General features: G+C 53.2%; 1 protein-coding gene across 2 annotated transcripts in view; it reads right to left on the reverse strand.

Annotated features, from left to right (window-relative positions):
• The window catches only part of sil1 (SIL1 nucleotide exchange factor), a 40,549-nt gene extending 15,021 nt beyond the window's left edge, over nucleotides 1–25,528 (reverse strand). Inside the window, exons 1-4 of one of the 2 annotated variants that reach the window (XM_085995155.1) lie at nucleotides 25,422–25,528; nucleotides 23,501–23,605; nucleotides 17,038–17,176; nucleotides 15,736–15,856 (exon numbers count right to left, since the gene is read on the reverse strand). In XM_085995155.1, the coding sequence (XP_085851281.1) occupies nucleotides 15,736–15,856; nucleotides 17,038–17,176; nucleotides 23,501–23,587 (347 nt within the window). In that variant the 5' untranslated portion in view covers nucleotides 23,588–23,605; nucleotides 25,422–25,528. Of the gene's footprint in view, nucleotides 1–15,735; nucleotides 15,857–17,037; nucleotides 17,177–23,500; nucleotides 23,606–25,315 lie in introns of both variants that reach the window. The other variant, XM_085995156.1, reaches the window with a different exon arrangement.
• Nucleotides 25,529–26,688: the final 1,160 nt, after the last annotated feature.

Here is a 26,688-nt window from a genome sequence, read left to right on the forward strand (position 1 = left end):
CCTCCCTCCCTCCCTGGCCACGGGGCAGGGTTCCCTCCCTCCCTCCCTGGCCACGGGGCAGGGTTCCCTCCCTCCCTCCCTGGCCACGGGGCAGGGTTCCCTCCCTCCCTCCCTGGCCACGGGGCAGGGTTCCCTCCCTCCCTCCCTGGCCACGGGGCAGGGTTCCCTCCCTCCCTCCCTGGCCACGGGGCAGGGTTCCCTCCCTCCCTCCCTGGCCACGGGGCAGGGTTCCCTCCCTCCCTCCCTGGCCACGGGGCAGGGTTCCCTCCCTGGCCACGGGGCAGGGTTCCCTCCCTCCCTCCCTGGCCACGGGGCAGGGTTCCCTCCCTCCCTCGCCACGGGGCGGGGTTCCCTCCCTCCCTCCCTCGCCACGGGGCAGGGCTCCCTCCCTCCCTCGCCACGGGGCAGGGCTCCCTCCCTCCCTCGCCACGGGGCAGGGCTCCCTCCCTCGCCACGGGGCAGGGCTCCCTCCCTCGCCACGGGGCAGGGTTCCCTCCCTCCCTCGCCACGGGGCAGGGTTCCCTCCCTCCCTCGCCACGGGGCAGGGTTCCCTCCCTCCCTCGCCACGGGGCAGGGTTCCCTCCCTCCCTCGCCACGGGGCAGGGTTCCCTCCCTCCCTCGCCACGGGGCAGGGTTCCCTCCCTCCCTCGCCACGGGGCAGGGTTCCCTCCCTCCCTCGCCACGGGGCAGGGTTCCCTCCCTCCCTCGCCACGGGGCAGGGTTCCCTCCCTCCCTCGCCACGGGGCAGGGTTCCCTCCCTCCCTCGCCACGGGGCAGGGTTCCCTCCCTCCCCTCGCCACGGGGCAGGGTTCCCTCCCTCCCTCGCCACGGTTCCCTCCCTCCCTCGCCACGGGGCAGGGTTCCCTCCCTCCCTCCCTCGCTCGCCACGGGGCAGGGTTCCCTCCCTCCCTCGCCACGGGGCAGGGTTCCCTCCCTCCCTCGCCACGGGGCAGGGTTCCCTCGCTCCCTCCCTCCCTCGCCACGGGGCAGGGTTCCCTCGCTCCCTCCCTCCCTCGCCACGGGGCAGGGTTCCCTCCCTCCCTCGCCACGGGGCAGGGTTCCCTCCCTCCCTACGGGGCAGGGTTCCCTCCCTCCCTCCCTCCCTCCCTCCCTCGCCACGGGGCAGGGTTCCCTCGCTCGCGACGGGGCAGGGCTCCCTCCCTCGCCACGGAGCAGGGTTCCCTCCCTCCCTCGCCACGGAGCAGGGTTCCCTCCCTCCCTCGCCACGGGGCAGGGTTCCCTCCCTCCCTCCCTCGCCACGGGGCAGGGTTCCCTCGCTCCCTCCCTCCCTCGCCACGGGGCAGGGTTCCCTCCCTCCCTCGCCACGGGGCAGGGTTCCCTCCCTCCCTCGCCACGGGGCAGGGTTCCCTCCCTCCCTCGCCACGGGGCAGGGTTCCCTCCCTCCCTCCCTCGCCACGGGGCAGGGTTCCCTCCCTCGCCACAGGGCAGGGTTCCCTCCCTCGCCACAGGGCAGGGTTCCCTCCCTCCCTCCCTCGCCACGGGGCAGGGTTCCCTCCCTCCCTCCCTCGCCACGGGGCAGGGTTCCCTCCCTCCCTCGCCACGGGGCAGGGTTCCCTCCCTCCCTCGCCACGGGGCAGGGTTCCCTCCCTCCCTCCCTCGCCACGGGGCAGGGTTCCCTCCCTCCCTCGCCACGGGGCAGGGTTCCCTCCCTCCCTCGCCACGGGGCAGGGTTCCCTCCCTCGCCACGGGGCAGGGTTCCCTCCCTCCCTCGCCACGGGGCAGGGTTCCCTCCCTCCCTCGCCACGGGGCAGGGTTCCCCTCCCTCCCTCGCCACGGGGCAGGGTTCCCTCCCTCCCTCGCCACGGGGCAGGGTTCCCTCGCTCCCTCCCTCCCTCGCCACGGGGCAGGGTTCCCTCGCTCCCTCGCCACGGGGCAGGGTTCCCTCGCTCCCTCGCCACGGGGCAGGGTTCCCTCGCTCCCTCGCCACGGGGCAGGGTTCCCTCCCTCCCTCGCCACGGGGCAGGGTTCCCTCCCTCCCTCGCCACGGGGCAGGGTTCCCTCCCTCGCCACGGGGCAGGGTTCCCTCCCTCCCTCGCCACGGGGCAGGGTTCCCTCCCTCCCTCGCCACGGGGCAGGGTTCCCTCCCTCCCTCGCCACGGGGCAGGGTTCCCTCCCTCCCTCGCCACGGGGCAGGGTTCCCTCCCTCCCTCGCCACGGGGCAGGGTTCCCTCCCTCCCTCCCTCGCCACGGGGCAGGGTTCCCTCCCTCCCTTCCTCGCCACGGGGCAGGGTTCCCTCCCTCCCTCGCCACGGGGCAGGGTTCCCTCCCTCCCTCCCTACGGGGCAGGGTTCCCTCCCTCCCTCCCTCGCCACGGGGCAGGGTTCCCTCCCTCGCCACGGGGCAGGGTTCCCTCCCTCGCCACGGGGCAGGGTTCCCTCCCTCCCTCTCTCGCCACGGGGCAGGGTTCCCTCCCTCCCTCCCTCGCCACGGGGCAGGGTTCCCTCCCTCGCCACGGGGCAGGGTTCCCTCCCTCCCTCCCTCGCCACGGGGCAGGGTTCCCTCCCTCCCTCCCTCGCCACGGGGCAGGGTTCCCTCCCTCCCTCCCTCGCCACGGGGCAGGGTTCCCTCCCTCCCTCCCTCGCCACGGGGCAGGGTTCCCTCCCTCCCTCCCTCGCCACGGGGCAGGGTTCCCTCCCTCCCTCGCCACGGGGCAGGGTTCCCTCCCTCCCTCGCCACGGGGCAGGGTTCCCTCCCTCCCTCGCCACGGGGCAGGGTTCCCTCCCTCCCTCCCTCGCCACGGGGCAGGGTTCCCTCCCTCCCTCGCCACGGGGCAGGGTTCCCTCCCTCCCTCGCCACGGGGCAGGGTTCCCTCCCTCCCTCGCCACGGGGCAGGGTTCCCTCCCTCCCTCGCCACGGGGCAGGGTTCCCTCCCTCCGGGGCAGGGTTCCCTCCCTCCGGGGCAGGGTTCCCTCCCTCCGGGGCAGGGTTCCCTCCCTCCCTCCCTCGCCACGGGGCAGGGTTCCCTCCCTCCCTCCCTCGCCACGGGGCAGGGTTCCCTCCCTCCCTCCCTCCCCACGGGGCAGGGTTCCCTCCCTCCCTCCCTCGCCACGGGGCAGGGTTCCCTCCCTCCCTCCCTCCCTCGCCACGAGGCAGGGTTCCCTCCCTCGCCACGGGGCAGGGTTCCCTCCCTCCCTCGCCACGGGGCAGGGTTCCCTCCCTCCCTCGCCACGGGGCAGGGTTCCCTCCCTCCCTCGCCACGGGGCAGGGTTCCCTCCCTCCCTCGCCACGGGGCAGGGTTCCCTCCCTCCCTCGCCACGGGGCAGGGTTCCCTCCCTCCCTCGCCACGGGGCAGGGTTCCCTCCCTCGCCACGGGGCAGGGTTCCCTCCCTCGCCACGGGGCAGGGTTCCCTCCCTCGCCACGGGGCAGGGTTCCCTCCCTCGCCACGGGGCAGGGTTCCCTCCCTCGCCACGGGGCAGGGTTCCCTCCCTCGCCACGGGGCAGGGTTCCCTCCCTCGCCACGGGGCAGGGTTCCCTCCCTCGCCACGGGGCAGGGTTCCCTCCCTCGCCACGGGGCAGGGTTCCCTCCCTCGCCACGGGGCAGGGTTCCCTCCCTCCCTCCCTCGCCACGGGGCAGGGTTCCCTCCCTCCCTCCCTCGCCACGGGGCAGGGTTCCCTCCCTCCCTCCCTCGCCACGGGGCAGGGTTCCCTCCCTCGCCACGGGGCAGGGTTCCCTCCCTCCCTCCCTCGCCACGGGGCAGGGTTCCCTCCCTCCCTCGCCACGGGGCAGGGTTCCCTCCCTCCCTCCCTCGCCACGGGGCAGGGTTCCCTCCCTCCCTCCCTCGCCACGGGGCAGGGTTCCCTCCCTCCCTCCCTCGCCACGGGGCAGGGCTCCCTCCCTCGCCACGGGGCAGGGTTCCCTCCCTCCCTCCCTCGCCACGGGGCAGGGTTCCCTCCCTCCCTCGCCACGGGGCAGGGATCCCTCCCCACGGGGCAGGGATCCCTCCCCACGGGGCAGGGATCCCTCCCCACGGGGCAGGGATCCCTCCCCACGGGGCAGGGATCCCTCCCCACGGGGCAGGGATCCCTCCCTCCCTCCCCACGGGGCAGGGTTCCCTCCCTCCCTCCCTCACCACGGGGCAGGGTTCCCTCCCTCCCTCACCACGGGGCAGGGTTCCCCTCCCTCCCTCCCTCACCACGGGGCAGGGTTCCCTCCCTCCCTCCCTCACCACGGGGCAGGGTTCCCTCCCTCCCTCACCACGGGGCAGGGTTCCCTCCCTCCCTCCCTCGCCACGGTTCCCTCTCTCCCTCACCACGGGGCAGGGTTCCCTCTCTCCCTCCCTCCCTCACCACGGGGCAGGGTTCCCTCTCTCCCTCCCTCCCTCACCACGGGGCAGGGTTCCCTCCCTCCCTCACCACGGGGCAGGGTTCCCTCTCTCCCTCACCACGGGGCAGGGTTCCCTCTCTCTCTCCCTCCCTCCCTCACCACGGGGCAGGGTTCCCTCTCTCTCTCCCTCCCTCACCACGGGGCAGGGTTCCCTCTCTCCCTCCCTCCCTCACCACGGGGCAGGGTTCCCTCTCTCTCTCCCTCCCTCCCTCACCACGGGGCAGGGTTCCCTCTCTCCCTCCCTCCCTCACCACGGGGCAAGGTTCCCTCTCTCCCTCCCTCCGTCACCACGGGGCAGGGTTCCTGTAGTGTATGTACCCGTCTACCTTTAAGGGAACTATTGAATGCAACCGTTCACCTTTAAGAGAACTACTTTAGGTGTGGCACTATTTGTTTGGCTTCTGTATACTGTAATACCGATGGTGACCACACCAGTATATAAGTGTTGTGGCAGGATTGCTGGGGCAGATTCGCCCGGACCTTCGAATAGTAAAGACCTGTTTGTTTGTTACTTCTGAAGTCTGTGTATTTATTAACTGCACAACCCACAGACTTCACAGTGGCGACGAGTCCGGTCGTACCCTGCGGCAAGACTACCAAAGCAAGAACAGCGTCGAAGAGAGGCAACCGCCCTCGTCGTGCTGCTGGAAGAAAACACGAGGCTGCAGCAGGAGAAAGGTGGAAGACTTTAGCAACAAAAGCTTCCGTCTGCAACAGGCACTGACTACCCTTCTACCACGGTACGGAGTGAGCCGATCAGCAGGGAACAAGGCGGCCGAAGAGACTGTGAGTAGGGGAAGGTGTAGAAGTATCCGGAGGATAAGGGCAGAGCACTCGACCACGGTCGAGGGGGAACAGAGCCGGTCAGAAAGTCGGGTCCAACGGCGTCGTGAGACAGTCGGACCTCGATCGGCGGGAAAACCGGGCAGCGACCGCAGCCACGAAGCGCTGAGACTGTGAGTAGGCGCGGGAAGAGAAACCCAGCCGCAGCCGGGGAGGGAAACACCGGTCTGCGAGAGGGCTGGGAGGCGAACAGGAACCGTGCGGGTGGGAGAGAGACAGAGCCGAGCAAGGGGAGAGAGACTGCGCGAGAGCCAGTCCAGCGGCTGAGCTGTCCTCCACCAGCGGGGTACCCAGAGCCGGTAGAACCGAACGTGCGGGAGGGGGAGAGACAGAGCCGAGCAAGGGGAGAGAGACTGTGCGAGAGCCAGTCCAGCGGCTGAACTGTTCTCCACCAACGGGGTACCCAGGGCCGGTAGCACCGAACGTGCGGGTGAGAGAGCGACAGAGCCGGGTACGGAGAGAGAGACTGCGCGAGAGCCAGTCCAGCGGCTGAACTGTCCTCCGTTAACGGGGTGTACCCAGCGCCGGTAGAGCCGTGCGGGCGGGAGGAAAAGACATAGCCGAGTAAGGGGAGCTGTGCGGAAGCCAGCCAGCGGCTGAACCTGTCCGCTGTGGGGGAAGCGTACCCCTTCCACCGGGAAGAAACGCGGGAAGCCGCCATTAGGCGGAGAAGACGCCAGAAGCGGGAAACCGCCATTGAAGTGGGCGGGGCGAGAAAGGAAGAGCGGGAAACCGCCGATTTCGCGGGAAAACCGCCATCTTAGAAACAAACAAATAAATAAGAATACTTAAAGAAATACTGGTGCTGCTCCCAAGGGAAGAAAGATGCCGAAGCGAGGGAATATTAACGACTAATTCTGAAATAGAAGACTGGGCCACGTACGTGGAACGCATAGAGATCTATTGCGAAGCCAACAAAATAGAGGAAGACGACAAGGCGATAACATTGCTAAACTCGATGAGGGCAAAAACATACGGGCTCTTGAAGCATCTAATAGCACCAAATAAACCAGCGGATCAGACGTTCGAAGAGATTGTGGCTGTGCTGAAGGACCACTTGAACCCCACACCGTTGATGCTGGCTGAACGATTCAAATTCTACGCAAGAACGCAGAGGAAAGACGAAAGCAATGCGGAGTACTTGGTCGAACTGCGTAGGCTAGCGAAATACTGCCAGTTCGGAGGGAATCTAACAGAAGCGCTGCGGGACAAGTTCGTATGCGGATTGTCCAAAGAAGGGACGCAGAAGCGACTACTGGAAGAGAATGACCTCACACTGGACAGGGCTGTTCTTATAGCTGCATCGCACGAAGCCGCAGCGAAAGGAACGGCGGAAATGCAACTAAAGGCGGCGGCACTCGGGGTGGACCAAATTACTTCAAGCACAACAAAATGCTACCGTTGTGGGAAGGCAACGCATGATCAGAATCAATGCTGGTTTAAGAACCAAGAGTGTAGGAAATGTGGCAAACTGGGTCACATCGCGAAGGTATGCCGGTCCGGGAAAAAGACCAACAATCAAAGGAAGCCACCACAAGAAAAGTACAAGAAGGTACACAAGGTGGCTGAGAAGAGTTCAGACGAACAGAATTCAGACTCAGACCCAAACAACCAGGAGCTGGGTAGTCTGAGAATCCACAATGTGGGTAAAGAAACAGATCTACAGACCATCTGGGTCATACTAAAAATAGCTGGAGTCCAAGTAAGAATGGAGCTGGACACTGGATCAGCTCTATAAGTCATCAACCGAAGGGACTACCACCGGCTATTCTCTCACATACCTTTAAGAAATACCAAGTTCGTACTACAGACATACACGGGGCATAACGTATACCCCGTGGGGAAAATAAGAGTCAAGGTGAGAGATAGGGGTAAAGAACACCCAAGAATGAACTTGTACGTATTACCTGAGGGATGACCACCACTTCTAGGACGGGAGTGGATTAAGAAAATAGACATGGAAGGGCATTACCTAAAAGCCATAATGAGGGAGGACTCGGTGCAAGCTATTAGCTCAGATTCTGAAATGGATGATGATAAGACCAATTCGAATATGGAAGACAAGGCAAAAAGGGACTTGCCGACGATGGGGAAGAAAACGAAGACATGCAGAAGGACTTATGTTACCAAGAAGAATAAAGCTGCAGAGCAGAACTCCAGGTTGACAGAGAATTCTGAGCCTGTTCAAGCAAAGGATTCATCCACGACGGAAGAACACCGAGTTCGGACTCAAACTTATGTCAAAGTACGACAACAATTAGAACAGTTGAGTGACCGTCTCGTACAAGAGATGAAAAATATGGAAAAGTTCTGGGACACCGAATGGGAGAACCTGGAAAGACAACAGAGACAGCTAGCTCAAGCAGAGAGCGACCATAGAGCCATCGTGGCCAAATACCAATCACATTCCCCTGATGCTGTTCAGGAACTAGAATATTTACAGAATGAACCAAAGGAAGAGGAATCTTCAGGAAGCCAGGATTTTATCCCAGTTCTTCTCTACGACTCCTTACAAGCAGAGTGTGAGAAGTTGAAAGAACAGTATGAACAGGCTCAGGCTACAATTCTGGAGGGGGTTAACTCGGCAACCTCCGAAAAGCTAGTTTCAGTAGAAGCATATGAACAACTAAAGGTTGAACATGAGCAAGAAGTCCAAAGGCTGCAGGAAATTCTTGATGAGCTCAAGGCCAAGACAGACTCATCGGTAGAAGTTCCATCCATAGATGAGAAATTAGAGGGGAAAAACATGGCAGAGCATGAAAGACAGGATGTCCAAGAACTCATAAAAACATTGAAGGACACCCAAGACAAATATGAGGCGGCAATGACCGAGGTTCAACAACTTGAAGAACAGATTCAACTGGGAATCCTTTCAGTGGAAGAAAAGGAAACTGTAAGAAACTCAGAGACTGTAAGAATGGTCCCTGAACATGAACTAGAGAGCATCAGGGCGCAACTTTTCCGAGCGCTGAAAGCCAAAGTTCAAGAGGAACAGAAGGTGGAAGTATTGGAGGAAAAGGTGGATGAAATGGAGAAGACTCTGATCCACCGTGTTCCCAGGGAAGAGTTAACGGTCAGCCAACTCCTTCATATGCTGAAGGACAAGACTCTGCAAGGGGAACAATCTGAACACGAGCTTCAATCTTCAGGGGGAACGAGTTCGGAGCTCTCAAAAGTCACGGAGATAGCTGAGGTGGCAACACAAATTGTACAAGGATGCCAAAAGTACGTTGAATCACGTCAAGGTGAACAGAAGAATGTGGAAACCGTTACTTCAGTAGAAGGATTAAATAGCCTGATAACGCAATTCCCGATGGAAGGGAAGGTATTGAACTCACAAAGGAGGTCCGTCGTGAAGGAATGGCAGATAACCCAGGAAGAGCGGGATGAATATGAATGCATGAAGAAGTCTTTTCAAGAAAGATGTCTAGGGAAGGAACCACCGTCAGCTAACGTCCAGACGGGTGAGGAGGAAGAAGGCGGCTCTCTCGCTGGCCTAACTCAGGACGAACCCGAATATTACCATGACCTGTTGAGTGACACTGAATATTACGAGGATGTGGTCTGCCCAGCTTGTGATGAAAACTCCCGAAGTGCTGAAATCCGGATGAAGCACTTAAGGTCTAAGGAACATAGAGAGTTGGTGGCGCTACAGCTGGCAGCCGAGAAAGGAGCTCCGAGAGTTTCAAAAAGGCAGAAAAGAAAAAGAAGAAGAAGATAATAACTGTCTAAAATATTAGCACTTCTACCATCTCAGGCGGGACACTACGAGGAGCTAAATTAGTTGAAAAACTGGAAAATGTCAAGACAGCCAGTTGGTTGTAAAAGTCCGCACTGCTGGTTCAACAGGACGAAAGTTCAAGCTGTTACGTCAAGAAAAAGGCTATGGAGGAGTCACTCTAGCCATGGGAACCGGCTACACCAAAGAGATGTTGTTTGGAACGAGTCAAGATCAGAGACTGACTCTATGAACTGTTTCCACAGAGACTGAACCTGTGAACTGTTCCCACCAAGATTATATCTGTAAATTGTTTTATATGACATTGACTCCACCGAGATATATCTGTAATTTGTTTTATAGGAAGTTGAAGTTATGTATGTTTAACGGGGACTCTAAGTAATAAGCTAAAAAAGGAGGATTGTAGTGTATGTACCCGTCTACCTTTAAGGGAACTATTGAATGCAACCGTTCACCTTTAAGAGAACTACTTTAGGTGTGGCACTATTTGTTTGGCTTCTGTATACTGTAATACCGATAGTGACCACACCAGTATATAAGTGTTGTGGCAGGATTGCTGGGGCAGATTCGCCCGGACCTTCGAATAGTAAAGACCTGTTTGTTTGTTACTTCTGAAGTCTGTGTATTTATTAACTGCACAACCCACAGACTTCACAGTGGCGACGAGTCCGGTCGTACCCTGCGGCAAGACTACCAAAGCAAGAACAGCGTCGAAGCGAGGCAACCGCCCTCGTCGTGCTGCTGGAAGAAAACACGAGGCTGCAGCAGGAGAAAGGTGGAAGACTTTAGCAACAAAAGCTTCTGTCTGCAACAGGCACTGACTACCCTTCTACCACGGTACGGAGTGAGCCGATCAGCAGGGAACAAGGCGGCCGAAGAGACTGTGAGTAGGGGAAGGTGTAGAAGTATCCGGAGGATAAGGGCAGAGCACTCGACCACGGTCGAGGGGGAACAGAGCCGGTCAGAAAGTCGGGTCCAACGGCGTCGTGAGACAGTCGGACCTCGATCGGCGGGAAAACCGGGCAGCGACCGCAGCCACGAAGCGCTGAGACTGTGAGTAGGCGCGGGAAGAGAAACCCAGCCGCAGCCGGGGAGGGAAACACCGGTCTGCGAGAGGGCTGGGAGGCGAACAGGAACCGTGCGGGTGGGAGAGAGACAGAGCCGAGCAAGGGGAGAGAGACTGCGCGAGAGCCAGTCCAGCGGCTGAGCTGTCCTCCACCAGCGGGGTACCCAGAGCCGGTAGAACCGAACGTGCGGGAGGGGGAGAGACAGAGCCGAGCAAGGGGAGAGAGACTGTGCGAGAGCCAGTCCAGCGGCTGAACTGTTCTCCACCAACGGGGTACCCAGGGCCGGTAGCACCGAACGTGCGGGTGAGAGAGCGACAGAGCCGGGTACGGAGAGAGAGACTGCGCGAGAGCCAGTCCAGCGGCTGAACTGTCCTCCGTTAACGGGGTGTACCCAGCGCCGGTAGAGCCGTGCGGGCGGGAGGAAAAGACATAGCCGAGTAAGGGGAGCTGTGCGGAAGCCAGCCAGCGGCTGAACCTGTCCGCTGTGGGGGAAGCGTACCCCTTCCACCGGGAAGAAACGCGGGAAGCCGCCATTAGGCGGAGAAGACGCCAGAAGCGGGAAACCGCCATTGAAGTGGGCGGGGCGAGAAAGGAAGAGCGGGAAACCGCCGATTTCGCGGGAAAACCGCCATCTTAGAAACAAACAAATAAATAAGAATACTTAAAGAAATACTGGTGCTGCTCCCAAGGGAAGAAAGATGCCGAAGCGAGGGAATATTAACGACTAATTCTGAAATAGAAGACTGGGCCACGTACGTGGAACGCATAGAGATCTATTGCGAAGCCAACAAAATAGAGGAAGACGACAAGGCGATAACATTGCTAAACTCGATGAGGGCAAAAACATACGGGCTCTTGAAGCATCTAATAGCACCAAATAAACCAGCGGATCAGACGTTCGAAGAGATTGTGGCTGTGCTGAAGGACCACTTGAACCCCACACCGTTGATGCTGGCTGAACGATTCAAATTCTACGCAAGAACGCAGAGGAAAGACGAAAGCAATGCGGAGTACTTGGTCGAACTGCGTAGGCTAGCGAAATACTGCCAGTTCGGAGGGAATCTAACAGAAGCGCTGCGGGACAAGTTCGTATGCGGATTGTCCAAAGAAGGGACGCAGAAGCGACTACTGGAAGAGAATGACCTCACACTGGACAGGGCTGTTCTTATAGCTGCATCGCACGAAGCCGCAGCGAAAGGAACGGCGGAAATGCAACTAAAGGCGGCGGCACTCGGGGTGGACCAAATTACTTCAAGCACAACAAAATGCTACCGTTGTGGGAAGGCAACGCATGATCAGAATCAATGCTGGTTTAAGAACCAAGAGTGTAGGAAATGTGGCAAACTGGGTCACATCGCGAAGGTATGCCGGTCCGGGAAAAAGACCAACAATCAAAGGAAGCCACCACAAGAAAAGTACAAGAAGGTACACAAGGTGGCTGAGAAGAGTTCAGACGAACAGAATTCAGACTCAGACCCAAACAACCAGGAGCTGGGTAGTCTGAGAATCCACAATGTGGGTAAAGAAACAGATCTACAGACCATCTGGGTCATACTAAAAATAGCTGGAGTCCAAGTAAGAATGGAGCTGGACACTGGATCAGCTCTATAAGTCATCAACCGAAGGGACTACCACCGGCTATTCTCTCACATACCTTTAAGAAATACCAAGTTCGTACTACAGACATACACGGGGCATAACGTATACCCCGTGGGGAAAATAAGAGTCAAGGTGAGAGATAGGGGTAAAGAACACCCAAGAATGAACTTGTACGTATTACCTGAGGGATGACCACCACTTCTAGGACGGGAGTGGATTAAGAAAATAGACATGGAAGGGCATTACCTAAAAGCCATAATGAGGGAGGACTCGGTGCAAGCTATTAGCTCAGATTCTGAAATGGATGATGATAAGACCAATTCGAATATGGAAGACAAGGCAAAAAGGGACTTGCCGACGATGGGGAAGAAAACGAAGACATGCAGAAGGACTTATGTTACCAAGAAGAATAAAGCTGCAGAGCAGAACTCCAGGTTGACAGAGAATTCTGAGCCTGTTCAAGCAAAGGATTCATCCACGACGGAAGAACACCGAGTTCGGACTCAAACTTATGTCAAAGTACGACAACAATTAGAACAGTTGAGTGACCGTCTCGTACAAGAGATGAAAAATATGGAAAAGTTCTGGGACACCGAATGGGAGAACCTGGAAAGACAACAGAGACAGCTAGCTCAAGCAGAGAGCGACCATAGAGCCATCGTGGCCAAATACCAATCACATTCCCCTGATGCTGTTCAGGAACTAGAATATTTACAGAATGAACCAAAGGAAGAGGAATCTTCAGGAAGCCAGGATTTTATCCCAGTTCTTCTCTACGACTCCTTACAAGCAGAGTGTGAGAAGTTGAAAGAACAGTATGAACAGGCTCAGGCTACAATTCTGGAGGGGGTTAACTCGGCAACCTCCGAAAAGCTAGTTTCAGTAGAAGCATATGAACAACTAAAGGTTGAACATGAGCAAGAAGTCCAAAGGCTGCAGGAAATTCTTGATGAGCTCAAGGCCAAGACAGACTCATCGGTAGAAGTTCCATCCATAGATGAGAAATTAGAGGGGAAAAACATGGCAGAGCATGAAAGACAGGATGTCCAAGAACTCATAAAAACATTGAAGGACACCCAAGACAAATATGAGGCGGCAATGACCGAGGTTCAACAACTTGAAGAACAGATTCAACTGGGAATCCTTTCAGTGGAAGAAAAGGAAACTGTAAGAAACTCAGAGACTGTAAGAATGGTCCCTGAACATGAACTAGAGAGCATCAGGGCGCAACTTTTCCGAGCGCTGAAAGCCAAAGTTCAAGAGGAACAGAAGGTGGAAGTATTGGAGGAAAAGGTGGATGAAATGGAGAAGACTCTGATCCACCGTGTTCCCAGGGAAGAGTTAACGGTCAGCCAACTCCTTCATATGCTGAAGGACAAGACTCTGCAAGGGGAACAATCTGAACACGAGCTTCAATCTTCAGGGGGAACGAGTTCGGAGCTCTCAAAAGTCACGGAGATAGCTGAGGTGGCAACACAAATTGTACAAGGATGCCAAAAGTACGTTGAATCACGTCAAGGTGAACAGAAGAATGTGGAAACCGTTACTTCAGTAGAAGGATTAAATAGCCTGATAACGCAATTCCCGATGGAAGGGAAGGTATTGAACTCACAAAGGAGGTCCGTCGTGAAGGAATGGCAGATAACCCAGGAAGAGCGGGATGAATATGAATGCATGAAGAAGTCTTTTCAAGAAAGATGTCTAGGGAAGGAACCACCGTCAGCTAACGTCCAGACGGGTGAGGAGGAAGAAGGCGGCTCTCTCGCTGGCCTAACTCAGGACGAACCCGAATATTACCATGACCTGTTGAGTGACACTGAATATTACGAGGATGTGGTCTGCCCAGCTTGTGATGAAAACTCCCGAAGTGCTGAAATCCGGATGAAGCACTTAAGGTCTAAGGAACATAGAGAGTTGGTGGCGCTACAGCTGGCAGCCGAGAAAGGAGCTCCGAGAGTTTCAAAAAGGCAGAAAAGAAAAAGAAGAAGAAGATAATAACTGTCTAAAATATTAGCACTTCTACCATCTCAGGCGGGACACTACGAGGAGCTAAATTAGTTGAAAAACTGGAAAATGTCAAGACAGCCAGTTGGTTGTAAAAGTCCGCACTGCTGGTTCAACAGGACGAAAGTTCAAGCTGTTACGTCAAGAAAAAGGCTATGGAGGAGTCACTCTAGCCATGGGAACCGGCTACACCAAAGAGATGTTGTTTGGAACGAGTCAAGATCAGAGACTGACTCTATGAACTGTTTCCACAGAGACTGAACCTGTGAACTGTTCCCACCAAGATTATATCTGTAAATTGTTTTATATGACATTGACTCCACCGAGATATATCTGTAATTTGTTTTATAGGAAGTTGAAGTTATGTATGTTTAACGGGGACTCTAAGTAATAAGCTAAAAAAGGAGGATTGTAGTGTATGTACCCGTCTACCTTTAAGGGAACTATTGAATGCAACCGTTCACCTTTAAGAGAACTACTTTAGGTGTGGCACTATTTGTTTGGCTTCTGTATACTGTAATACCGATAGTGACCACACCAGTATATAAGTGTTGTGGCAGGATTGCTGGGGCAGATTCGCCCGGACCTTCGAATAGTAAAGACCTGTTTGTTTGTTACTTCTGAAGTCTGTGTATTTATTAACTGCACAACCCACAGACTTCACAGTTCCCTCTCTCCCTCCCTCACCACGGGGCAGGGTTCCCTCTCTCCCTCACCATGGGGCAGGGTTCCCTCTCTCCCTCCCTCCCTCACCACGGGGCAGGGTTCCCTCTCTCCCTCCCTCCCTCACCACGGGGCAGGGTTCCCTCTCTCCCTCCCTCCCTCACCACGGGGCAGGGTTCCCTCTCTCCCTCACCAAGGGGCAGGGTTCCCTCTCTCCCTCCCTCCCTCACCACGGGGCAGGGTTCCTTCTCTCCCTCCCTCCCTCACCACGGGGCAGGGTTCCCTCTCTCCCTCCCTCACCACGGGGCAGGGTTCCCTCTCTCCCTCCCTCACCACGGGGCAGGGTTCCCTCTCTCCATCCCTCACCACGGGGCAGGGTTCCCTCTCTCCCTCCCTCACCATGGGGCAGGGTTCCCTCTCTCCCTCCCTCCCTCACCACAGGGCAGGGTTCCCTCTCTCCCTTACCACGGGGCAGGGTTCCCTCTCTCCCTCCCTCACCACGGGGCAGGGTTCCCTCTCTCCCTCACCACGGGGCAGGGTTCCCTCTCTCCCTCCCTCACCACGGGGCAGGGTTCCCTCTCTCCCTCCCTCACCACGGGGCAGGGTTCCCTCTCTCCCTCCCTACGGGGCAGGGTTCCCTCTCTCCCTCCCTCACCACGGGGCAGGGTTCCCTCTCTCCCTCCCTCACCACGGGGCAGGGTTCCCTCTCTCCCTCCCTCCCCACGGGGCAGGGTTCCCTCTCTCCCTCCCTCACCACGGGGCAGGGTTCCCTCTCTCCCTCCCTCCCTACGGGGCAGGGTTCCCTCTCTCCCTCCCTCCCTACGGGGCAGGGTTCCCTCTCTCCCTCCCTCCCTACGGGGCAGGGTTCCCTCTCTCCCTCCCTCCCTACGGGGCAGGGTTCCCTCTCTCCCTCCCTCCCTACGGGGCAGGGTTCCCTCTCTCCCTACGGGGCAGGGTTCCCTCTCTCCCTCCCTCCCTACGGGGCAGGGTTCCCTCTCTCCCTCCCTCCCTACGGGGCAGGGTTCCCTCTCTCCCTCCCTCCCTACGGGGCAGGGTTCCCTCTCTCCCTCCCTCACCACGGGGCAGGGTTCCCTCTCTCCCTCACCACGGGGCAGGGTTCCCTCTCTCCCTCCCTCACCACGGGGCAGGGTTCCCTCTCTCCCTCCCTCCCTACGGGGCAGGGTTCCCTCTCTCCCTCTCTCCCTACGGGGCAGGGTTCCCTCTCTCCCCACGGGGCAGGGTTCCCTCTCTCCCTCACCACGGGGCAGGGTTCCCTCTCTCCCTCCCTCACCACGGGGCAGGGTTCCCTCTCTCCCCACAACCTGCCTGCCCCAAATGCACCCAGAGTTAAAAATCGGGGCTCAGACTTCAGTTGCTTTGAGACAGATTTGAAAAAAAGTTAAAAATCCTCAAATCTTTCTATCTGTTCACTGTAGAACAAGATCTTTCTATCGGTGCAACATTCCTACAGTACCTGCTTCCTTGTTTCCAGTACTTCAGTCCACTCTTCTCACTCTCATCATCTGGAATTTTCGCCTCATTTGTTCCAGTCTCCAAGTTTAACCGAACATGCAGCCCTGCGGGAATTGCCTGACCTGCACAAATAGAATCACGGAAGCCTGGTTACATGCGAGTTGAAGGTGGAGGAGAGAGAGAAGGGGTGGGCAGGATTTATACTGCAGCACACAGGCATTATCCCTACACTCCAAGAACTATGATACTGCTGTACAGCTGAAAATTAGAATCATACAGCACAGGAGGCCACCATTCGGACCATCGTTCCTGTGCCGGCTCTTTGAAAGAACTATCCAATTAGTCCCACTCCCTTGTTCTTTCCCCATGGACCTGTCATTTTTTCCTTTTCAAGTATATATCCAATTACCTTTTGAAAGTTACTAATTATTCCACTTTGTTCCCAGTTCCTTCCTCAGTGCAGGACTCTACCGCCAGTGAGAAAAAAAAGATGGTAGATCAAGAAGTACTGGTTAGGTGACACCAATATGGAGTTTTAAAAGTCAGTGAATCATGGGAGGAGGGCAAGGCCCTTGGGAATTCCAAGCTATGTCATTATACAGTGCACCATTCTGGAATATAGGCGTAATTGGAGTATACATGGGCAGGTATGTCCATTGCCAGTGCATGTTGGAAAATCACGGGCAAATTGCCAGTGTTTCTGATATACACGGACTGCAGAGAAGGACCCCGCTGCCACAGCTGACTGGTCAAATTACCCTCTAGACTTTGAGATTATACTGAAACATTCACATTTCTAACTCAGTAGCTTTATTAGGCAACCCCAACAAGTATAGCTTCTTACCTGGTAAGGCAGAGTGTCTTATCGACACAGATAGTAATGAGAGTTTATTTTGGTTTAATTAGATTTTATGTTTAATTTTTAATTACATTAGTGGTGCCTCCTCATTTTGAGGGCGCACTTGTGCAGTTGCCTTTCTGTTAATGACGTTCGGGCAACCCAGCATCACCCAGATTGGTTTATTTAATATAAGCAACTGAAGCTCCTCCTCCTCTGCAAACTCCACATTTAAATAATAAGGTAAATGACATCATCAGACAAGGTTAAACCGCAAAAGGACAATCAGCCAATGAGATGCCTAACATTGAGCAACAGTAATGAGCTGCCCAAAGTAGTCAGATGTTACTGAGGAGGTGGCAAAATGTTGTTCACAACAGCTCCCGAGGAAAAAAAAAAGCAAAAAGAAAGCTGGACTCAAGTGGGAGAGCAAGGAAGAGAGGCACAAGGAGGTAGAGAAGTCACCTGGTTTAACTATTTGCCATTGATTAGTTGGGTAAAAGACCTCCATGTCCTCAGGGTCCAGATCATCCTCCACTGTCTCTTCCTCCAGCTTTCCAATATTTTCTTCAGTCTGTTCCAGCACAGTAAGAGCAGACACTTTCTAGATAGAGAGACAGAATGGGTTTCTGAGGAACTATATAAAAGCAAGTCTTTCTTCAATTGTACAAGGATTGGTTGGCAAGTGGCAGGATACCATGACTTAAAACTAAGGCTAGAAACACTGGGTTTCACTATGAACTGAAACTTTCATAGAGACTCTATTATGTCCGTGTGTAATTGAGACACGGACTGCAGGAGTTGGTTACAACAGGTGTTTACTGAGTGGAGACAAAACTGGAACTACTATGCAAAGTTACTTCACATGCTTATATACAGGGGTGGTCACTACTGGTACTGCAGTATACAGGGGCTGCAGAATATAGTTCCTTCTGCAAAGTACATACACTACAATTCCTCCCCTTTTAGCTAAACAGTACATAACATTCGATTAACAATGAAATAACTTACTTACAATTACAGTTGCTAGATACATTAGCTGAAGTTACGCAATTATAAGTTCAGTCTTTGAGGAGGCTTCCTGATTCTGTCTGGATAACGCCTCTTTGGGGTATCAGGTTCTTCTGGCAAAGTTGAGTCGGGATCAACGTCGTTGTTTGGTTCGTCTGCTTCCAATATCACCGATTCTGAGGTCGATGCAATTGGTACTTCGGTTTCATCACCAGGTGTATCGGATCGTGGTGTGGATTTGACGTTTTCCAGTGACTCTAGAATCTGGTCAGCATGGCGTCTTACAATGCTCTCTCCAACGTCCACGGTATACATTAGAGGTCCTTGCCGCGTACAGATCCTTGCTGGCTGCCATTTCTCTGTGCGGTAGTCCCGGGCCAAAACTGGTTGACCTATCTTGAAACTCCTGGGTCGGCCTTTCATTCATATTCTGAAACTGCCTGTTCTCCACATCTCTTCTGATGTTTGGCTTAACCAAATCCAAGCGGCATCGTAGTCTTCAATTGAAGAACATCATGGCTGGAGTTTGGTTGGTAACCGCATGTGTCGCATTCTGGTAGGCAAACAAGAAGTTATCCACCTTGTGTTGTAGGGGTATGTCTTCATTACACATTGCCTCGATAGCCTTCTTGAATGTTTGAACGAACCTCTCAGCCAATCCATTGGTGGCTGGATGATATGGGGCGGATGTGTAATGCTTAACGCTTAACACCATTGTTCTTTAAGAACCTCAGGAACTCTTCAGACACAAACTGTGGTCCATTGTCGGAGCAAATCTGTTCAGGCAGCCCATTCCTGGCGAATATGGTTCGTAAGACTGTGATAGTTATTTCTGTGGTGGTTGAGGACATTTTTATTACCTCTGGCCACTTTGAATGTGCATCCACCGCAATTAAAAACATCGAGTCCATAAATGGACCAGCAAAATCAATGTGCACCCTTTGCCATGGAGACGAGGGCCACTCCCATGGATGTAGAGGGGCTTGTGGTGGGGCGTTTTGGACCTTCTGGCATCCTGTACAGCTCTTGGTCATCTCTTCGATTTCTCTATCGATTCCCGGCCACCACACAAACGCTCTGCCTAAGTTCTTCATTTTTACCCCTCCCAGATGACCCTCATGAAGCTCATTGAGCACTCTATCCTTCAATTTGGGTGGAATTACTACTCTGGATCCACACATCAAGGTTCCTCTGCACACTGACAGCTGTTCTCTTCTCGGCGAGAATGCTGGCAACAGTGGTTCGCCATGTGCTGGCCATCCCTTCACCGTTAAATCATAGACCCTGGAGAGTGTCGGGTCATTTCGTGTTTCCTTTTCTATGTTTGCATTCGTCACAGGTAGACATTCGACTATGGTCGAGTGGAATATCTCCACAGGATCCACTGCAGGTGCTTCTTCCACCGTCGGCAACGGTAGGCGCGACAATCCATCAGCATTCTCATGCTGTTTAGTTCCTTTGTACTCGATGTCATATTGGTGTGCCCCTAGGAAAAGGGACCACCTCTGTAGCCGTTGTGCTGTGATTATCGGGACGCCCTTCTGAGGGTTGAAAATGGAGACAAGAGGTTGATGATCAGTTAGTAGAGTAAATTTCTGACCGTGCAGGTAGTGATTGAACTTCCTCACCCCCCACACTAGGCTGAGGGCCTCTCTGTCAATCTGGGCGTAGTTACGCTCAGCTGAAGTTAACGAGCGTGACGCAAAAGCTATCGGCCTCTCTGAACCATCAAGGAGTTTGTGACAGCACCGCTCCAATGCCATAGGGAGACGCATCACACGCCAGTCTTATCGGTAGTGATGGGTTGTAGTGAGCCAATACGTCTCTTGAAGTGATTAGGTCTTTACTCTTCTGAAAAGCCCGCTTACATTCATCGCTCCATTTCTATGCTACTCCAGTTTGTAGTAGGGCATTCAGTGGATGCAGAATTGTGGACAAATTCGGCAAAAACTTATGGTAGTAATTCACCAATCCGAGGAATGACCTCAGTTGCGACACATTTTCAGGCGCTGGAGCCTTAACTACCGCTTCAATTTTGTCAGGGGACTTATGTAACCCCTCTTCATCAATCACGTGGCCACAATACGATATCTGTTTCTTAAAAAACTAGCACTTGGGGCGATTGGCTCGTAGCCCGTGTTCTCTTAGTCTAGTGAGCACCTGCTCTAGGTTGGCAAGGTGTTCACTGTCATCTTCACCTGTCACTAGGATGTCGTCCAAGTAACACTGGGTCCCCGGAATCCCTTGCAGGACTTGTTCCATCGCTCTTTGCCATATCGCCGGAGCTGATGCTACTCCGAATACCAGTCGATTATACTGGTAAAGACCTTTGTGAGTGTTTATCGTGAGATACTTCCTAGAGGATTCTTCAACCTCCATCTGCAAATGTGCTTGTGCTAGATCAACTTTTGTAAAACGCTTCCCTCCAGATAGTGAGGCGAAAATATCTTCTATCCTCGGAAGAGGATACTGTACTGTGTGAAGGACTGGGTTCACCGTCACCTTGAAGTCCCCACAAATGCGAACCTTCCTTGGCTCCTCAGACTTATTGTTTAACGTTTTCTTCATGACAGGAACGATGGGTGTCGCCCACTCGCTCCAGTCTACCTTAGATAACACGCCTGCATTCTCCAGATTCTCCAGCTCTGCCTCGATGGCTGGGCGAATTGCATACGGTACCGGTCTTGCTTTGAAAAACTTGGGAATTGCATTCTCTTCTATTTTTATCGAGGCGGTTACGCCTTTAAGAGTTCCCAGTTCTTGTTGAATTACCTCTTTAGCGTTAGCCAAGATTTGTGACATCGTCATCCTTTTTACCAGCCAGTCAGTGCCTGAATGGCGTGCCAGTCTAAACTTATCTTTCTGATCCATTCACGTCCCAATAACGGTGGTCCACCATCTTGCAGTATGTAGATACAATTTCTGTATTTCTTTGCCGTTGTATTCGACAGGCACCCTTATTTTCCCTCTGGGGTATACTTTCTGCCCCATATAAGTCTTCAAGACAATGGATGTCTCTTTCAAGGGTATGTGTGAGAATAGCCGTTCGTAGTCTCGTCGATTCATGACGGTCAGGTCTGATCCTGTATCCAATTCCATTTTGACTTGGGACCCTGCTATCGTGAGGGTGACCCAAATGGTTCGGTGATCCTCTTTCGCGATTACGTTGTGAAGTTTGAGACAGCTTAGTCTCTTGTTCCCTGATTCACTATCGTTCTTCTGGTCTTCGGAACTACTGTCCGTCATCTTTTGTACTTTCCTGTACTGTTCCTTAGTAGCCTTTTTGTTGTCGTTAGTCTTTCCAGACCTGCAAACTCGTGCAATGTGTCCCATCTTTCCGCATTGCCTGCATATTTTGTCCTTGGACCAGCAGTCCTTCTGGTCATGGGTTGTTCTGCCGCAGCGATAACATTTTGCAAATCCCCGTGTCATTTCATGGGTGCCGTATTCCTGTGGCTTTTGCTGTATTTCTGCAGCTCCCCTTGCTGCTGCTTCGTACGATACTGCCAAGCTGAAAGCCTTATCCAGCATCAGCTCTGAGAGTAACCTCTTCTGGATTCCTTCACTCGAGTCCACAGACAAATTTGTCCCGTAGAGTATCTGTCAGTCCTGCTCCGAACTGGCAGTGCTTTGATAGCTTGCGTAGTTCCGTAAGGTAATCAGCATTGCTCTCATCTTTATGCTGATTTCTCCTGTGGAATTTAAATCTTTCTGCTATCAGCAGCGGTGTAGGATTTAGGTGTTCCTGTAGGATATCAACAATTTCGTTAAAACTCTTCGCCATCGGTTTGGCTGGAGTGATCAGGTTCCGCAATAGGCCGTACGTTCTTGCGCACATTAAGTTTAGTAGTACCGATGCCTATTTCTCATCGGCTACTTCGTTTGCTTTGCAATATACTTCGACTCTTTCCACATACGTGGTCCAGTCTTCTATTGCATTATCGAAGGCAGTGATATTGCCAGTCTTCGGCATCTTGGAAATCTAAGATGGCGCCTCCCGCGCTTTGCCTTCTTCCCCGCTGGATTAAGATGGCGCCTCCCGCGCTGTCTTCTCCGCTGCTGCTAGCGCTGTTGCTGGCATTTTTATGCCTTGATGGCGACACCCTATGGTCTTCGCACACTTTCCCCCCCCCCCCCCCCCCCCGTGCTGCTGCTAACGCCGCTCTCCCCGGTCCCCATGGCAAACTGCAGCTCCTCGCGGCTTTCTGCGCTTCTAATTTCTTTTATTTTCCCGTCGTCAGAGCAAACCCTACGGGACACTTTCCTCCCTCTTCTCGGGTCTGTACACTGCCCGGCTTCATAGTACCGGCCGCGCCCTGTGTGCTCCACCCTCTCTCTTCTTCCCGACAACGCTGCTCGGCCCCGTTGAAAAGCCACCCGATCGAGCTCTAGCCTGCCACCAGCCTGATTAGCTGGAACACCATAGACAGGATAACCAAGCCCCGCTCTCAACAGCCTCTCCTGCAAATCTTCAACTCCGATGAATCAGAGGCGGTTGCCCACGGTCGACGCCCATTTCTTGTGTTTGTTTTTTTTTCTTTCTTCCTTCTGGCCTCGACCTCTGACAACTTCGCTTCAGGGATGGATCCCCATGAGGTGGTGCAGACTGTAGGTAAGTTCGGATCTGCTCGTCGCCAGTATTATGTCCGTGTGTAATTGAGACACGGACTGCACGAGTTGGTTACAACAGGGGTTTACTGAGTGGAGACAAAACTGGAACTACTATGCAAAGTTACTACACAGGCTTATATACAGGGGCGGTCACTACTGGTGCTGCAGTATACAGGGGCTGCAGAATATAGTTCCTTCTGCAAAGTACATACACTACAGACTCCAAACTCGTTCAAATTTGCATGCACGCCCTGCATTCTGATCCTGTTGAAGACCTCTCTCAGAGTCACATCTCAATTCAGAGAGTAAAAGGGTAGCTTACAAAGTAGTCAATGCCAGGCAAAGGCACTGCACTTCAACAGAGGAAGATCCACCACCTCCAAGAACAGTCTGGACGACCACAGAAAACAAATATAAATCAACATATAAAACAGAAGCGAATGTATATGTACAGTTTTAGAATACTACAGGGACAAACTTGATGGACTTAATGGCTTTCCTTGTTGACTTTTGCTTATGTTCTCATAAGCAAACTAATTGTGAGGTTCCAGTGGGAAGCTACAACAGCAAAATTTTAAAGAGTACATCACCCACACCTTGAAAATGGACACCTTTTAGTTGAAACTCTACAACAACTCGCCAACAATGACACGGGTCAACTTTGACAGTGACTACATCTCAATTGAATGTTAAGCAGTTTGGGACATGCTGAGAAATAGATTTGTTTCCCCCCCCTTTCTTCTCGTTTCCAGTGCCAGTTTGGCTTTATTGATAACACACTCATCTCAATCAGAAAGTTGTGGGTTCAACCCACACACCAGGATTTGAGCACATAATCTAGGCCGACAGTCCAGTGCAGTACTGAGGGAGTGTTGCATTGTAAAAGGGGTTGTACTTCAGACAAGGCTTTAAACCGTCCGCCCATTTTAAGAAATTCCACTGCACTCTGAAGAGCAGGAAGTTTTCCTGGTGTCCTAGTCAAACTTTCTTTGTTCCACCATCACCCGAAGCAGATTAACCATTCATTCCTTTCATGGGCCCTTACTGGGTGTTAAAATAGCAGCCATGTTTGGCCTATATAACAGTCACCACAGTCCAAAGCAATTTGTTGTATATGTAGCACCAAGATGTTCGAGACACATAAAAAGCACAATAAAGACAGACTTGTGTTTCTATAAACTTTCCAACGTTTACATTTTTCTACACAAGTGGAGAATTTCATTTAGATAAAGCTCCACTGCCATTGCTCCAGTCTCGTTTTATTCCCTCCTGCACAATCCCCAGCAACTCCCCTGATCTTTCTTACCTGCTGCTGGCTGTTCTCGCTCCAGCAGTAATTGAAACAGTGCACAGAAATCAGTAGCAAGATCAGGTTCAGACAATCAAGCCTCATTGTGAGAATTTCCACAACCTATGATGCAAATAGTGCAGTGTTGTGAAAAGGTGCAAATACAGAATGACATTAACACAGTTATCAAACCATTAACTCACATCACACCGTCTGCATTCAGCTGCCTCACTTGTATTCCTACTGCAAGCCATTTTTTCCCCCTCATTCTCACTGGCAAGGCCGGCATTTGTTGCCCATCCCTCGTTGCCCGAGAAGGTAGTGATATAACTGAGTGACTCGGTAGGCCACGTCAGAGGATAGTTAAAAAGGTCAACCATGTTGGTGTGGGACTGGAGTCACATATAGGCCAGACAAGATAAGGGTGGCAGTGAACTTAAAGGATATCAGTGAACCAGATGGAATTTTACAACAATCCAACAGCTTCATGGTCACTTTTACGGATACCAGCTTTTTAGTTTTTAAATTATTTCTGGATTTTTTTTTTTTAAATTTTTTAATAAATGGGATTGGAACTCATGTTCTATAGATTATTAGTCCAGGCCTCTGGATTGCTGCTCCAGTAACCACTGTATCCTCTTGGTGCTTTATATTTAGGTGACAATGAATGATCTTAACAATGGGCTAGGAGACGTGTGTGAAAAGCGAGAGTTTAATCATTAGCCAAAATTTCACATGTCCACCGTTATATATTACCAATATCCCAGCTACAACACTGCTAAACTCAAGGTTACTCAAGCCTGGGCAGTTTAGAGTACAATGCCATCTCCTATCAGAGACAACTTGTTCAATTACATCTTACTCAGTGTAAACAAAACTTTCAATTTCATTTTAAAGCACTGCAAATTGATAGCAACAGGAATCACAAAATCTATCGTACACTGGTCGGGAGTTGCTATCCTTCTTTTAGTTAGAAGGTTGTGGGTTCAAGTCCCATTTCAGCAATTTGAGCACATTATTTAGGCTGACGGAGTGCTGCACTGTCGAGGATGCCGTCTTTCGGACATTAAACTGAGGCCCGGCCTGTCCTCTCAGGTGAGAGTAAAAGATCCCATGACTGGCAGGAATGCCCATCTCGCTACAAAAGAAAAATATACACCTAGAAGCTATACAACTCCTCAGGATACAACTTCCTTAAAAAAAAGTGACATGCCCACATGCTCAAACTAAGCCTAGGCCAGTTTATTAGCCTGTTGCAATCCAACAAAAGTATCTCCCAAATCAACACCCGACCAGTGAGCCACCCTCCTTTGTAACTTTACTTTCTTCTTTTGACACTTTTCATTCTTGATTTAAGGTTCAATTTTGCCAAAATTGATATAGATGCAATGTCTGGGTAGTTCAAAAGCATGAGGAATTGGAGGGTTACATTAGCTCAGAGTTTATTTGCCCATTGCAGGCGAGTAAGTTTCAAATTGTCCATTTGACTAAGAGCAGGATCGCACTATGGAGAAGTTTAATACACAATATATAAAGCTTACTGCTCAGACTCTTCAACTAGCAGTGAACACGGCCTAGGACTCATTTCCCACATGTACTGTCACTTTTGAGGAAGGATAGAGACGGGGCAGATAGCCATACATACACACAAACAGGATTCTGGAGTAAAACTGCCACTCCGAATAGACTCAGTGTCCAATGTGAATGTGAGAATCGGTCTCTCGATCCCCTCTACAGCTACAGCTGGTTCACGCTGCCTCCAGCCCCAGAGCCCTGCCTCCAGCCCCAGAGTTCAGCTCCCTGCTTCTAACCCCACAGCTCCCTGTCTCTCACCCGAGCTCAGCTCTCTGCCTGTCTCTGAAGCGGAGCTGAGGTTTTCTCTTTCTCTTTCTCTCTCTCTCTCCAGGCTGCTCTCCAGCTGTGTGCTCTGTGCGCTCACCGTCTCTCTCACAGTAGCTGCTCCTCCCTCGCTGTACACTTGCACCGGTTCCTGCTGCTGACTTGGCTTCCTCTGGAACAGCCACGTCCTCTCACGTAACGCATTACCACTGAGCCAATCACAGCACTTTCCGCCCGCTGATGCAATAATTTAAAGACACAGCGCCCTGTTTGCAAACACCATTTAATGGGCAGATTTCCCGGGCCACAGCCTCGCTCCAAAGATGCTTTCTATTCTATTTAATCGTGTTTTATTTAAACTAACAATCTAGATTACTTTATTCCTATAATGAAGGCCACTGTTTGCAGATTTCAAGGAATAATGGAGTAAACTGAAATGTGGCCCCAAAACGGCAATAAAATTCTGGGATTGTAGGAACGGAGGTTCCTAACGAAAAGACTGAGTTCGACTCAGGCAATCAAAATAACGAACTTTAATGGAACAAAACAGGTTTTAACTGGAAACTGCTGGAATACATCGAATACAGGTCTACTCTCTTTGAAGGCTCCACGAGGACTGATCCTCTGGGCTGAAAGCTCACGTCATCACGTCATCACGTTCTTCCCGCCATTGGGGAATCACGTGACTAACGGCATGACGTCATCACGTTGAAACCGCGCTGTAAAGGTAACTAGGCATAGTACAGTTAAACAGTGTAATTAAAGGTACAGACACAGGCAGTAACTACATTGCTGTTAAAGGAATTATGTACAACCGCTCTGAGTCCTTTGGTGGCTCCGCCACATGCGCCCCCCAGAATTGTCTTTAACAGAAAAAGTGAGATGAGGGGGAGGTCTGACAAGTCTGTCTGATCGACTTCGATAACCTGGCAGAGGAAAGCATCTGGCCACTTCCTGGTGGCTAACGAGTTGCTGGGAGGCGGACCATGGCTCTGTGGGAGAAGGGAGGAAATCCCCTGGTACTCGGAGAGGCTGGCCATAGACGAGTTCAGCTGAGGACGATTGCAGGTCTTTGGGCGCCGTACAAAGACCCAAAAGGACCGATGGAAGTCTGTCCACCCATCCTGCACCTTGAAGACTGGCCCGAAGGGCGGCTTTAAGCGACCTGTGGAATCGCTCGCAAAGGCCGTTCACCTGTGGATGATAGGCGGTGGTGCGATGAAGTTTAGTGCCGAGCCCCTGAGCTACAGCGTTCCAAAGCTCCGAGGAAAATTGTGGTCCACGGTCGGAAGAGATGTCCGCCAGTACCCCGAAACGGGCAACCCAACATGAGATGAAAGCTCTAGCGACATCTGCCGAAGTGGTGG

Source organism: Somniosus microcephalus, chromosome 8, assembly GCF_052327205.1.
Source record: "Somniosus microcephalus isolate GS21.2 chromosome 8, FLI_Smic_1.0, whole genome shotgun sequence".
Classification (NCBI taxonomy): Eukaryota; Metazoa; Chordata; class Chondrichthyes; order Squaliformes; family Somniosidae; genus Somniosus; species Somniosus microcephalus.